Source organism: Xenopus laevis, chromosome 3S, assembly GCF_017654675.1.
Source record: "Xenopus laevis strain J_2021 chromosome 3S, Xenopus_laevis_v10.1, whole genome shotgun sequence".
NCBI lineage: Eukaryota > Metazoa > Chordata > Amphibia > Anura > Pipidae > Xenopus > Xenopus laevis.
Window position 1 is genome coordinate 106922888 of NC_054376.1, and position 15442 is coordinate 106938329.

The window sequence follows — 15442 nt, forward strand, 5'->3', positions numbered from 1 at the left end:
CAAACCTGTAACTCATATTGTGAGATATTATCACAAAACATGCCGTAGTTCAATTCAGTTTTGCAGCAGAACACCTACATATCATATACGTTTCTTTCAAGGAAATATGTATCTTAAATAGTAAATAAATGTGAAATGCATAAAGAATGCATAAATGCATTGTAAAAGAATAATCGTTCATAATTGTAGTTAGCAATATATAATTAGTAAATAATTTGAGGCAACTTTTCAGCCACTTCATTAGTTTCATTGAAACAATGTATACGTTTGTGTCGATAGAATATACCAAGTTACCCAAATGAGGTAAAATGTGCCCATAAATTCAGCTTCCATTGTGGCTAAAAGGACAGGGTGTTTTTCTGTCAGCAGAGAACTCTATTAAAATTGCTGTGACTTACTGCATTTTAAAATTTTCTTTTCCAAATCGAATGGGTATTTTTGCACCTAATTTTCTAATAGTTTTCCTTATAAAGCAAACATTTTGTTTGCCCCCAGTAACCCATAACAACCAAGCAGTTGGCTTTTGTTGGGCTGCAGTTAGAACTTTGCAAGCAAAATCAAGTTGGGTATCATTGAATGTTGGAGATGAGACTACTATGCTAATGACACTGTATCTGCCTGGTAACACAGCTGTCACAGCACAAGGGAAAAGCACCAACAAGTTTAATGATTTAATGATCATACAGTTTAGAATTCAATGATCGAAGGGGAGAACAAGAATCCTCAAAAAATCTGAGTAGGTCTAATAAATTCATTTAGATATAATATTGAGATCATTTCTAGCCTCATATTAGACAAATGCTGTAGGTAATTTTACTTGACAAGGATATTGTATAAAAACAAGCAACTTTAATATCATATTTAAAAGATTTTCAGGCTGGCCTTTGATGGAGCTGACGGGAGCGTATGTAACCCTTCAGCATACATTTTTTTCTGAATAAATTTAAAAAAAAAGAGGATCACAGCTTCCCCCATATGTTTAGCTCTTTCCTTGCTCAGTCTTACAAAGAAATAACTAATAGGAATAGGCAAGGCTACAGCTATGCCACATACATATCACATTAGGCAACCGGCCAAATTACAATTCAATTAGAAAAGGAGACCAGTGAAAGATGCAGCTTTCAGTCTTATCTCCAGGTGACATTGAAACACAAAAGGCACTTGCCATTGAGCGCTGGACACTTCCCCCCCTATTATAATACATTGTTATTATCTGCCACTCATTATGGCTAATTTTCCAGCTGCTTAGGCCTCTGGGAATTGGGGAGGTAACATCACAGACCTGAGGAAGGAGTGATTCTTGAATTTGCTCCCACTATACACCTGACTGCAAAAACAATTGGAATGACTACATTCTCCCCCTGGAAGACATTATGCCAACAGTTTATTGGCACTGACTGAATCGGGTTGGTAAGAGAAATGCCACATCTCGGCTACTGGAGACATTTATATTATACACATGCAAATACATTATCATTCACAGCAGGAAAACGTTACAAAATCTTGCAGCACTGTCTAATGTGCATTATGTTGCAATTAACCGTGTGAAGGAAATTAACTAACACTGGGAGCTTAACATAATGCCTTTTTTTTATACTGATGGATATTTGCAATATATTCTAAACTGTGCTGCTCATCAAATGGTATTTATTCTTTACTAATTAAGCATTTGGGAAAGTACATTGTACAGGTAACGGGACCTGTCATCCAGAATGATTAGGATCTGGGGTTTTCTGGATAAGTGGTTTTTCTGTAATTTGGATCTCCATATCTTAAGGGTAAGGGCACACGCTAAGATTCGGGGAGATTTAGTCACCTGGCGACAAATCGCCTCTTCTTCTGATGACTAATCTCCCCAAAACGCCACCCCGCTGGCTAGAATGTAAATCGCCAACGGGATGGCACTCGGATCGCTTCGTTTTCCGAAGTCGCCTGAAGTTGCTTCGCGAGGAAACTTTGGGTGCCTTCGGAAAACAAAGCGCTCTGAGGCAATTTAGATTCTAACCGGTGGGAAGGCTTTTCAGGGAGATTAGTTGCCAGAAGAAGAGGCGATTAGTCGCCGGGCGACTAAATCTCCCCAAATCTTCCCATGTGTCTCTGCCCTAAGTCTGCTAAAAAAAAAGCTTAAAAATCCTTTAAACATTTATTAAACCCATTAGGATTATTTTGCCTCTAATAAGGATTATTTATGTCATAGTTGGGATAAACAACAATATACTGGTTATTATTACAGGGAAAAAGACAGTCATTTTTAATTTCAATTATTTGATTAAAATTGAGTCTAAGGGAGATGGCCTTCCTGTAATTTATAGCTCTCTGAATAATCCGTTTCTGAAATGAGATGTGACTTGGATAACGTACTGATTGTGTAGGTGCTGCAGTCAGTTACTCTGTATCGTTTCTGCATAGAGTTGTATGGGAAAGGGGCCACTTAATTTCTTAAGAAACAAAAACCGTTATTGTGCTGTTCTAGGTAGGTTAATTGATTTCAGTTGTCTGTTTTAAGGTGTAGTTGTTCTTGTGTGACAAACACTGCAGCAGTCTGTGTATGTTAGTTACCCTAAAGTAAACAAGCGTCGGGGTGGGAAACATAGAAAAGAATGGAGATTGTCGCTTCTTAATACGTAAACTCTTTGCAAACTGCCATGAAAAAACAAAGAACTATTTAAAATTGTTTACATTTCGTCATTTATAATTTGTAATCTGTTTTCTTAAATCAGAAATATTTCATATATAATTTTTTGTGATTATTTTTGTATTTTGATACTCTGTGTATGGTTGCTGTTACCTATGTACTGGTAATGCAGGAACAGCAAGCGGCACAGCACCACCTCGGATAGGTCTTCTCTGCATATCAATTAAAAGCAGCTGCTAGATAAAATAAAATGTGGGTACAATTCCAGTAGAAAATGAGAGGTAATTGAATTTGTAAGTGGTTTATTGCATTTGACAGCTTTTTAATGTTGTGGAGCTGACTAGTTAAACTCCGTTACCCCTAATTACTGTGTAATACCTCAGCTGCCCTTTGTGTTCGCAGAATAAATGCAGACTCTTCATGGGATTGTGAAGAACTAAAGCAGCAATGGTGGATTGCTATGACATTTTATAACGAGCTTGCTTTTATTTGTTGGCAATGGTTGCTACAAATACTTTCCCATCAATATAAACTTCCCATGCACCCTAAAGTGCAATGTGCCTAACTTGTCTTGCTATAGCTTGATGATTGGATTTTTTTCAGTCAAAATATAACTATTGCATTTCTAAATGATCACTAAATTGTCTATGAAGTACCAATTATCAATTGGCAAGTAATGTATTATCAAATTGTTAGGGCACATTAATCTTGAGGCGTAGGAGGTTGGTATCAGTAAGCATAGCCAGGGAATAGTTTTGGCCCCCGTAGTTCGTAGGGATGTAGCGAACCGCCGAGTATGTGTTCGCGAACGCCGTTCGCGAACACCGGCAAAAAATGCGAACAGTTCGCGAACTGTTCGCGAACTTCGAACATCCGAAAATCGTTCGATTCGAACGATCGAAGGATTTTAATCGTTCGATCGAACGATTTTCGTTCGATTTTAGCGATCGAATGGTCGAACGATTTTGACGCGAACGCCTATTGGCGAACGTCGCGCAACGTTCGCGAACTTGCGGCGGACGCGAACAGTCGAAGTTCGCGCAAACTAGTTCGCCGGCGAACAGTTCGCTACATCCCTAGTAGTTCGTACACCCTTAGAAACCTCTAACATAGCAATAGATATGATAATACGCGTAAATACCTATATATACACATATATGGAAATATGGAAAAAAGCCACAAATACAGAAGTGCTTAGTAAATCGACTCTTGTTATTTTGGCGGTTTTTCCCATTATTATCTACCACTAGTGATGGTCGAATTTGTCCCGTTTCGCTGAAAAATGGTGAATTTCCGGTGAAATTCGCAAAACGGCAAACAATTTGTGAAACGTGAATTTAGACACCCGCGTCAATTTTGCTCGCGTTAGTCAATGGGCATCTGAATAATGTTGACATACGACGGTTTTGACGCATGAGACTTTTGCGACGTGGGTCCAAAATTTTTTGACACAGATGAATTTTTGCAGCAGTTCTGCGAATTTATTCGCCGGTGGCGAAACGCGGAAATTCGCCATGAATTAGTGCCTGGCAAATGTATTCGTCCGTCACTATCTATCACGCTTCTAAAGCCTGTTTCCAAACAGTTTTTTCATAGAAGCTAGAGTTTATAAATCCATGTATTTTCATCTCTTTACATCTGGTGCTAGATATTTTGATAGCTCACACTCAACCTTGCTTTAATAGCATTCTTATGCCACCTTAATGCAAATTCATGCAGTGCTGATTGGGTATATTCCATTAAGGTCCAAGTTTGATGAAGATAAATAGATGTGAGCTTTCCTGATGCATGAACAAGGACTCTACACCCCCAGACTTTGCTTCTCTCCCACTGCTACAGCCTTCAATTAAAAAGATGAAACACACATTTTTACAACTTTTTGCTTCCACAAAATCACTCCCTCATGTTACTAAGCCCATGCACTATGGGGCACATTTACTAAGGGTCAAAGTGAATTTTCAAATTAAAAAACTTAGAATTTCAAAGTATTTTTTGGGTACTTCGACCATCGAATAGGCCAAATTCGACTTTGATTCAAATCGAAAATACTTTGAATATTCGACCATTCAAAAATCTAAGTACTGTCTCTTTAAGAAACTTTGATTTCGACACTTCGCCACCTTAAACCTTCCAAATTGCTATGTTAGCCTATGGGGACCTCCTAGAAACTATAGCCAAAATTTGGCTAAGTTTTAAAAAGTCAAAGTATTTTTTTTGAAAATCATTCGATAGATTAAATTGTTCAATCGGTCGATTGAACAAGGAAACTGTCACTTTTTGCCTTACTGTGGATCAAACTTTATAGAAATTATTTACGTGATAGGTGGAAATCAATAGCTGTGTGTGTGTAAATAAATATATGTATATATATATATATATATATATATATATATATATATATCTAAATAATATATATAAATCTTTAAGCGTCAGCACTCTATTCAGATAGCCTTCAGGGTGCATGGTCAATTTCTCAAACATAAAGTTCAGTTTAGGAATGAATCATCCCAGGACCAGCACTTCCCTTTGTGAAAATTATCAAAATTTTATTTAAATACACATATCAGTGTCTATATATATATATATATATATATATATATATATATATATATATATGTATATATCCACATCCAAATGTCATTATTCTTTATTCATACTTGTGTATCCAGCATTTCGGCCCAGATTAGGGCTTTTATCTTTTTTCTGGGCCGAAACGTTGGATACACAAGTATGAATAAAGAGTAATGATTCACTAATTTTGGAGTGCGGGTCCTTTAGTGGAGAAAAAAAAAAAAAAAAAAAAAAAAAATATATATATATATATATATATATATATATACACACACACATACCAAATGATACACCAAGTTATAGGAAGTTTAGTAAACAAGTTTCACAAATAGTATTACAGTTTTGCAACATACAGTATAATTTTCCTTAACCCAAGAAACCTTTCTCCTGGTGCAGCCAACTGACCCATGCTGTGATTTCCAAATTCGATACATCAAGGGAAAATGATTAGGTTGAGATGGTATGAGTCCGCTATTGATTTCATTGATGTAACAAGTGCAGACCAGCATGAGTCAGAGATTAGAATGCCCAAATGCCAGACAGAGTTAGTTGTACTGGTGAAGAAAATTGTAGGCTGAGGAAGCACAGCAATCAAATATTAAATATCTCAAAGACAGCGGGGAAAGAATACTTACTGTGATCCCAATAAACTATGCTGGAAGATAGGGAGCGATCATGGAATGTGGAATCCATACTAAGACTGTAATCCCCCCACTATTCCAGAGTCTGCTGTATTGTAGTTACACCACAGGTGCATAAATTGGAATACAGGTACAATAAAGTCAGATCAACACATTTAAACAGAGAAATAACTTTAACTAAAGAAATGGCAGAATTGTTGTACATATGTGTTAGGTTTTTATACCAGCCCAAGGCAACCACTGCCCTTTAGCAGTAAAGATCTGTGTCTCCAAAGTTATAATGCTGATAAGTAAGTAGTTCAGATTATTGGTACATGGCAGCACGGTACTCAGAAAGCAACACAATCAGCATCACAATATAATAATCAGCCCTGAAACATCAGCTTATATGAGGCAAACCTCATTTTCTGATTGATGATTTGATGACCCCTAAGCTTAGCTTCTCAGTAGCTGCTCAAACCCCATCATGTCCGTGTCTCTGGCAAAATCCAAAATGGTAAACTCCTGCGACAAGTTTGAAGTCCTGGATCATTACTGCTATACAGATGCTGAAACTTTAGGCTGGTTCAATAAGTTCAGTATATAAAATATGGCATTTCTAGCCATATTCATTTTTAGGATTTAGTTCATGTTCTAGTTGTCATGTTCTAGTTTGTATTTGTTCTACTAATGGCTGGATATTTTGCATACAAGTTACTAGTCATCAGCAGTGCCATTTTGCTTGTTGTTGTTCTCTCCTCCTCGTCAGCTTTGTTTCACTTCATGGTAAATGATTCTATAAAAATGAATTTCTCTTTGTGACTGCTGGTGTTAGTCAAGTCACTGCAGGGTTGTGAGGTGACAAAGAGCTATCTCTGTAGGGGATCTCTGTTTGGAAACAAACACTGAAAATGTATATTCATCTCAACTGATTTATTGAACCAATAAGAATAGAATACGTTGTCTAATTTTGTTTTTGAGCTGAGGGTTTCAGAGAAATTCTGGTTAATTATGTATCTTTGTCATTGAATGAAGAAATCAATGCTTTACATTTTAAACCAGACCCTCTAGTCTGATGCAGAGAGATCTAAATATGTTTTTATAGATTTCTTGTACTGCCTACTCTTCTGGCAGGGAGGGGCGGCCTTGAGTATAAGTCCAAGGTTATGCAAAGAAAACTCTTACCCATGGCGAGCTTTTAATGAGCACAGTTGCTAGCTGCCCAGTCTATGATAAGGAATCCCATTGGTAGGATTTTCAATAGTTCAATATTTAATGAACAATGTTGTTTTTTTTTCCTCTTGAATTTCAAGGTAAGAAAATGTACTGTTATAATACACAAAAGCCATGAATATCTTGTAAATTATATCCTTATAAACGTTGAGTTCTGATGTCATCAGTTATAAACAGTGAGTAGTGATGTCATTTCTGTCACATGACTTATTGAAATTTGTGTATTATAATAAATGAAGTACCCCCTGTTGCAAAATATGAGGATATTAGAAGTTATCTCGGAGTTCCATGACCTGTATAAAAACACTCGACCTTCGGCCTTGTGTTTTTATATGGTCATGAAACTCCTCGGTAACTTATAATATCCTTATATTATACAAGAGGGGGTACTTCATTCACTATATAAGACACACAAAAGCCAAGAATATCCTGTAAATTATATCCTTATAAACGACTCTTAGTGATGTCATCAGTTATAAACGGAGCTTAATGATGTCATTTTTGTCACGACTCATCAAAACTTGTCTATTATAAATAAAGTACCCCTTGTAACATGAGGATGTTAGAAGTAACCACAAAGTTCCACAACCTGTATAAAAGCTCAAGGCCTGTATATGGTCATGGAACTCCTCGGTGACTTATAAAATTCTTGTATTTCACAACAGGGGATACTTTATTCACTATATATATTCTTTTTTTCTGTACCTTTATTAGGTTGGGGGTCTTTTACCCCTTTGAATCTTTGGGCTTTCTTTATTTATGTAATATACATGTGCTTACAGATCAGCAATTAAATGCATTTTATAGCAAGACAAGTGCAGCCCCCCAAAAAGTGCCCTGTATGCTAATGCCCTTAAACCCAGTAGTTAAAGCCCCCATACATAGGCTGATAAAAGCTGCCAACTGACTGAGTAGGCAGCTTATTGGCCAGTTTGTGGGGCCATCCGATGGGCTTCCTCGATCGATATCTGGCCGAAAGGCAGATCTCGATGCGACCGCATTTGTATGGTCCCACGATCTGACCGCCCGTATCGGATCCATTATGATCCGATAGTTGGGTCCTAGCGCCCACGATCGGATCAGCCCGATATCGCCCACCTCAATGTGGGCATAACCAGGAGAGATCCGCTCGTTTGGCAACATCGCAAAACGAGCGGATCTTTACGTCTATGACCACCTTAAGTTCTTGTTTATAAAACCCAAATTCTATGAATTGCTTATATCATTTCTATTCACCAGGCAGGTCCATCCAACTGCCACAACAGCTCAAGGGCCCATAATTTATTTTATTGTTTTTCTTTAACGCCCCAAGAAACCCAAATGCTGCTGGTTTCTAAACCAATCTCTCATTTTCTATGAATGATGCACACGTGTAAAACATAAAAAGGTGATTGTGAGAATTAGAATTCCACTCATGCAGCGCAGGGTACAATCATGCTGTTTCCTAGGAAATGAGGACACAAAATCCCTTTAACTGGTTCTTAGGGAAATCAGAAGACAGATGCACAGAAATAAATGCTTATGGTACAGTTTTCAGTTCAAAGAGTTCCTGACGTTCATCTGAAGACTCTGACATGGGATTTTTAATAAGCCCTTTGTTAGTCAGCTGGAAACCCTTTATCTGGCTGCCTTGTACTTTCTAACTCAGTTTTGCTGTGAGTGCAAGGAGCTGGGAACATGTTGGTTAGCCACATAGATGAGAAGAAACAGTAAATATGGACGACCAAATTTAAATTGTAGTTGCGCTTCTGACAGTATGGGTATATAATCAAAATAATATAATTCTGTATTTCCTTTACCAAACCAAAAAGAATGACTGCACTCCATTCAAGGAAAAGGCTGGTTTATTACAGACCCCACAGGGATCTCAAGCCCTACGCGTTTCGGGACTCAATTCCTTAATCATAGGCATATTGTCCATATTAGTGATGGGCGAATGTTTGGATTCACTGGAAAATTGGCGAACATTGACACCCCCTGTCAATTTTGACGATCGTGATTAAAGTCAATGGCCGTGACCGACTTTTCTGACGCACGTCTTTTTCGTGGGAGTTTCACGAATTTATACACCGGCGGCAAAACACGAATTCGCACCTGCTGAATTTATTTGCCCATCACTAGTACATATCAGTGCTTCCTACTCACAGTATCATTTTATTGGAACAGATCACTTATTATGACTGAATCAGAGAAGGAAGATTGCTGCTTAAAAATAAATATTAAAATAAATGAAAATATAAATAATAATTGAAAAAAATCTAGAGGGGCCCCAATCACACTGGACCCCTAATTAATCTGCTCAGGGTTTGTGCAGGTTATTTGGTCCAGAGGAAACTATAAAAGAAAAAACAAGAAGTGCTGCTTACTTTAATCCACGATGTAGTGTTACTCTTCTGCTAGAAGCACCTATATTCCAGGGCTCAGTCTAACCTACTTTGAATTAGCCATTTTATAGAGAAGATAAACATCCTTAATCTGCATATACATGTATGGAATCTATTATTTGAAATGCTTGGGACCTTTAGGTTTTCCAGACATGCATTTTTTCCCATAATTTGGATCACCAGACCTTAAAAGACTGAAAAAAATTGCAAAGTGGGGTACCATTGGATAGGGCCTGAAGTTGGGGGAGGGTTAGGTGCCCCCAAGTAATTCCAGCAAACACCATGGAGCGATCCTCTTCTGGCTTCTTCTTTCTTCTCATGGCTGCACATGTGCATAAGAGTGAAAAGCAAAACTTTAATTAAAAAGTCAGCTATTTCGTTCTACTGCGCATGTGTTTGCCCCGGGAAATTTGAAGACAGAAGAAGCCATGGTGCTCGCTGGAATAACCCTGGGCCGGTGCAGTTTTCTGCTGATAGGAGCACCGGCCGGGATTTCAGGTAAGTAAATACATTCACTTGGGGGTGCCTAACATTTGGCACCCCCAAGTGCTAAATGCCTTTCCTTCTCCTTTAAGACTACTAAGAATGATTGAAACTTTAAATCAAGAGAGAGTGTGTTTTTTAACAGTATAATGTTTGCACGGTGGCATTGCTCATAGACTTTGACAGACAAGGGTCTTCTATTGATGAACTCAGTTTATGTATTTTTTCAAAATATATGAAGTGTATCTCAGATGACGTGAGAAAATAAAACCCAGCTTCTCTAAATAAATAGTTGCGAAACATAAAATGTACTGTTCCCTCATATTTAAATATGTATTAAAAAAATTGTAATAAATAATATAATCTCTTTAAATATGTACAGTGTGCCAACACAGTCATTACGTGGCTTTATTTTCAGTACATCATCTGTCTAAGGTCTGCCTGAAACTCAGGTATAAACTGATATTATAACTAGAATGGCATTATAACAAGGGTGAACCATTTAGAGCTTTTAAACTGTAGCAGAATTCATTAAATAAATAAATTAGATAAAACTTCAGATTCTATTCATAGACATATTTTAAATACGTTTCATGTTATGCCCAGCAAGTATCCAGAGAATATGTCATTTAGTAGATTCCATGCTCCTGTCTCCGCACAAAACTCTAGGCACTGGCAGTTTTGATCGGCACTTTTTCTGACAATTGTCAGCCTTTATTTATTCAGCCATTTGCTCGCAGTTCATGTCCTTTCCAACCTCTCACAGGTAGCGCAAGTGGGTTTTCATAGCATCTGGCACCATAACAGCCAATGATTTCACCATGCTGCTCATTAATTTCTTCATGACTATTAAGTGCTTGGTGCCAGAGCCCTTCATGTCACAGAAGAAGAAGCATTAAACCCAGCTGGGACCTTTACATATTGCAAGTCAGTGCAGTTCTGACAGGTAAATAATGCTGTTTGCCTTTGTGCAATTAGAGAATTGTTGGACTACAGCCCCAAATGCTTTTAAAAGAAAGTCCTTAAGCTTTACAATGAGGCATAACTGAATGTCAGTCAGCATTTTCCAGGCCGATACACTGTGCTTGTCTTTGTAAGACTTCCTACACCCTTTATGTGTTTTCTACAGATATTGTGCACTAATACATTCATAGTAACTACATTCGTTGGTCACTTAAAGGGATTCTGTCATGATTTTTATTTCTAAATTACACTGTTTACACTGCAAATAATTCATTCTACCATGTGAAATTTCATTCCTGAACCAGCAAGTGTATTTTTTTTTTAAATTTATAATATTGTTGTGTAAGCAGCCATCTCAGGTCATTTTGTCTGGTCATGTGCTTTCAGAAAGAGCCAGCACTTTAGGATGGAACTTCTTTCTGGCAGGCTGTTGTTTCTCCTACTTAATTTTACATGAACGTGACACAGTGGGACCTGGATTTTATTCTATTGAGTGCTGTTCTTAGCTCTACCAGGCAGCTGTTATCCTGTGTTAGGGAGCTGTTATCTGGTTACCTTCCTATTGTTCTGTTGTTAGGCTGCTGGGTGGAAAGGGAGGGGTGATATCACTTTAACATGCAGTACAGCTGTAAAGAGTTACTAAAGTTTACCAAAGCACAAGTCACATGACTGGGGGCAGCTGGGAAACTGACAATATGTCTCGCCCCATGTCAGATTTCAAAATTAAATATAGAAAAAGCTGTTTGCTCTTTTGAGAAATGGATTTCAGTGCAGAATTCTGCTGGAGCAGCACTATTAACTGATGCGTTTTGAAAAAAAATATTTTTCCATGACCGTATCCCTTTAAAGAAGGCTGCGTAGATTGTAAGGAGGACCACAAGCACATTGGGGGGGGGATACTATACAATATTTAGAGTGTTTCCATATAATTCGTATAAACTCCGTTCATTCATGATGGCTAGTTTAGTTGCCATCCAATATAAATGCCAAATAAGATTACTATAAGTCATATATAAATCCTCTTACATAATACAAAATGTTTTAATAGGGGCCACATTAAGTGGAAAGTCAGAGAAAGTCAGTGGACCACAAAGGAGGAGAATGAGCTTTGGTGGTGCTCTCCAGTTGTAGCCCTCAGTGTTCAGTGGTACACAGCTGGAGCCGATTTAATAACCAATTCGGAACCACAGAACACATCACAAAGTTTGTAAATGTTGAATTCTCCTCATACTGGCTGCATTATCAGGAATATCTGGGCCTAATCCAATGGTTCAGTCTTGATTGCAGCTACTTTACAAACTATAGAAGCCCTCGGTTGTTGAGGGGGTAAAAGAGTTTCTGTTTGCGCTGTGTTCCCTGTTATTGGACTTGAGTCTGTGAATATACCTGCCTCTGACTCTAGGAAAACATGCATGATTCACATTATGCGTGCCTGATATGGTCTGGGCTTCTCAGAGTTGAATATCAGATGGCTGGAAACCTTACAAGCAGTACTTTTAGCAAGTATACTGCTGCTAAATAGATTACATTCTCCCAGAGTTCCCTGTGATGGGACCACCCATTGTCAGCTTGTGGCTTTGAGTCTCTGGCTTAGCCCTATAATCATACTTTGCGCTTGAGAAACTCACCTGCTGTTTTCCTTCTTTTCATTTATTCTTTTTCATGCTTCTTCTTCACTACTGGTATTATTTTGCGTCCCCCCCCATGTGACCTTAATGAAAAGTAAATTGTATTTAATGGTAATACTCAGAAAGCTATTGAAAAAAGGCCACAGTAATTTAAGACACTTAAGACTGAATTGTGTTTGGTACAGGAGAATTACTATTCTGGCATAGTTCATCATAGTTAATCTTTCTGTGAAGGCCATTAGCAAACTGAAGGTTTGCTAATCCTGTGACTCGGGTGTTCTGTATCTGGCAAATACATAAGAACATACACCCTATCTGTAAGGAGATTCCCTGCTTGAATATTGATGCTCATTCAGTGAACAAATAGCTGAATTATAGGCAAGTATGTACGAGTCTGCTAAGTCAGTAAACTTCACACTAGACAATACAAAGCCAGAGGAGCAAAATCAAAGCAAGAAGGCAAAGTTGCGTGGATTTGCTGAATCCTAAGGACAGAGACACACGTGGAGATTCGGGGAGATTTTGTCGGCAACTAATCTCCCCGAACTGCCTTCCTGCTGGTTAGAATCTAAATCGCCACTGGTGGCACTCGGAGCAATACGTTTTTGGAAGTTGCCTGAAGTTTCCTCTAGGCGGCGGGAAGGCAGGTCGAGAAGATTAGTCGCCCAAAGAAGAGACGATTTGTCGCGGGGCGACTAAATATCCCCGAATCTCCACGTGTGTCTCTGCCCTAAGGAAACATTCCTACGGAAGTGAAATCTCCATGGGTATGCTGTCTTTCATGTCTGGGTGAAACCTACATCCTCCACCCAGTCATCATTAGCTGTGACTTTGTATGTGAGAGTCTCTGTTGGCTGATGATCTTAGGAACGCTTGAAGTTTCTAAATAATGCCACAGGGATTTTTCTGTTCTTTACATCATATGAACCATTTCAGAATAAATATTGCCGCTCTGAGGCTAACAATAAATGTATGCATAATACTGTCCTACCTATGAATATTATAATGGGGCTGTGTTAACGAGTGAGATTCTAAGCAGTCCCTAGAGAACCAGTGATTTTTTTTCATACGTTCCTTACCTAGGGCAGATATTCCTTTGCAAGTATGGCCTCAGAATTTCCCAGTATACAGCTGTATGAGATTTCATAACAAACTAAGAATTTTGGTGGGTTACATGCTTCATGTAGTTAATATTTCCCAGCGTATACACAGCTAATCAAAGTGCACAATTCAGTATAGACTAATAAACTAAACAAATGGGCACTCTTGGTTGTGGCAATCACTGACACTCTAGCAACAATTATGTTGTATTAATATAGTATATTCTGTATTTCTATGTAGAGTATTTAATAATTTATGTGAATCCATTGCCCCAGTGGAGTCAATCCACAGACACCCTAACACAGGTTCATATTAAGGCAAAGTTAATGAGAAACGAATTAAACTGCTGTTATGTTTTTAGACTATGGGAAGAACCTAAAGCAGCTGAAGGAGACCCATTTAGAATATACTCAGGCCCTGCTCACATAAGAACTCCAGATCCTAGAACTACCAAGGGGTGTGTTATGTTTTGGGTAGCCGAGGATGAGTAGAGTATAACAGTGCTTTATTAGCAGAGTCTCATGCAGGCATTACACAACAGTAAGCTTTCACTTTGGTGCATTTGTGTCCAAGTTACAGAATAATTGAGTTATTTGCTCACTGCACTTGCGGATATAAATGAGCCATATAATATCTTCATATGGAGAAAGTCTTTCTCTAGCAGAAAATATCTAAGAAGGGGTTATATTATGTTGCAGTAAGGTTCCCATTCAGTGTGTTGCCTCATGGGAGTGGTGCATCAAACAGTTGATGGGGTCACACCATAAAACAACAGGGTGTGATTTGAGCTAAATGCTTATTGGTTGACAATCCTGAAAACCCCGTCTGAAGGACAATGAGAGTGTGAATTGGAGTCAATATTTGCTTGCTGTCTTAGAACTAAATCAGGACGACTGATAATAAATGTTTGTAATATTTTTGCAACCTTTGTTGAACCATAAAAGATAGTTTGAAATTCTGAAAACCTTGAATAAAGCTCGTCAATGGCATAAATATTACATAGCTTCTTTCTTTTCATTTCAGGTACCTGTGCTGAGGCCAATGGATTTGATGGTTGAAGCTACACCTAGAAGAGTATTTTCCAATGCCCACACATATCACATAAACTCGATATCCGTGAACAGCGATTATGAAACGTACATGTCAGCCGATGACCTGAGGATAAACTTGTGGAATCTTGAAATAACAAATAGAAGTTTTAGTATCCTTTGACTTAATGAAAGCAGGTTTGTTTTGAGCATGGCGTCATTTTGTCTGAACAAGCAGGGAAAGGGACAACGAAGCTGGTTAAATGAAATACAAGTTCATGGGTAGGCTTCAGGTGTGATGCATAGGCAAAGCAATACAATATTGAGTATTATTGCACTCCCTTGACCATTTACATTAACTTGCCTGACTAGTGCCAAGTGTATACACTTTGATGTGCAGACCCTTCTTATAACCGCTAAAGAACCAATCATCTCCATAGCAAAATGTGTAGCAATGGCATTAAATAACATGGTTACATTTTGTTAAATAGTAATTGTTATTACTACTTCTACTAATAATAATACAAAATAATAATGCAGCACTATGCGGCTTGTTTATTCACAGAATCTGCCAAATCAAACTAGAAGCATACAGTTGGCTTCCAGACCTGTCTGTGGTTTTGGCAATATTGATCAGCTCTTGACACATAATCATTAACTCAACCTTTTGTACAAATGGATATATTCCCATGCATGATTCTTGTCAGCCCTCAACATCATAGCTGTCCATTATTTTGGGAAACATATGCCAAAGGTCTTCAAACCTATCCCTCTACATTGCACATTTTCAGGATAT

The 15442-nt window shown here is 38.1% G+C and overlaps 1 protein-coding gene across 7 annotated transcripts in view; it reads left to right on the forward strand.

Annotated features, from left to right (window-relative positions):
* The window catches only part of ppp2r2b.S (protein phosphatase 2 regulatory subunit B, beta S homeolog), a 219626-nt gene that overhangs the window by 187041 nt on the left and 17143 nt on the right, over positions 1–15442 (forward strand). For all 7 annotated transcript variants that reach the window (XM_041588722.1, XM_041588723.1, XM_018256156.2 and 4 more), the window contains one exon: positions 14642–14819. In XM_041588722.1, coding sequence (XP_041444656.1) covers positions 14642–14819 — 178 coding nt within the window. The remainder of the gene's footprint in view (positions 1–14641; positions 14820–15442) is intronic.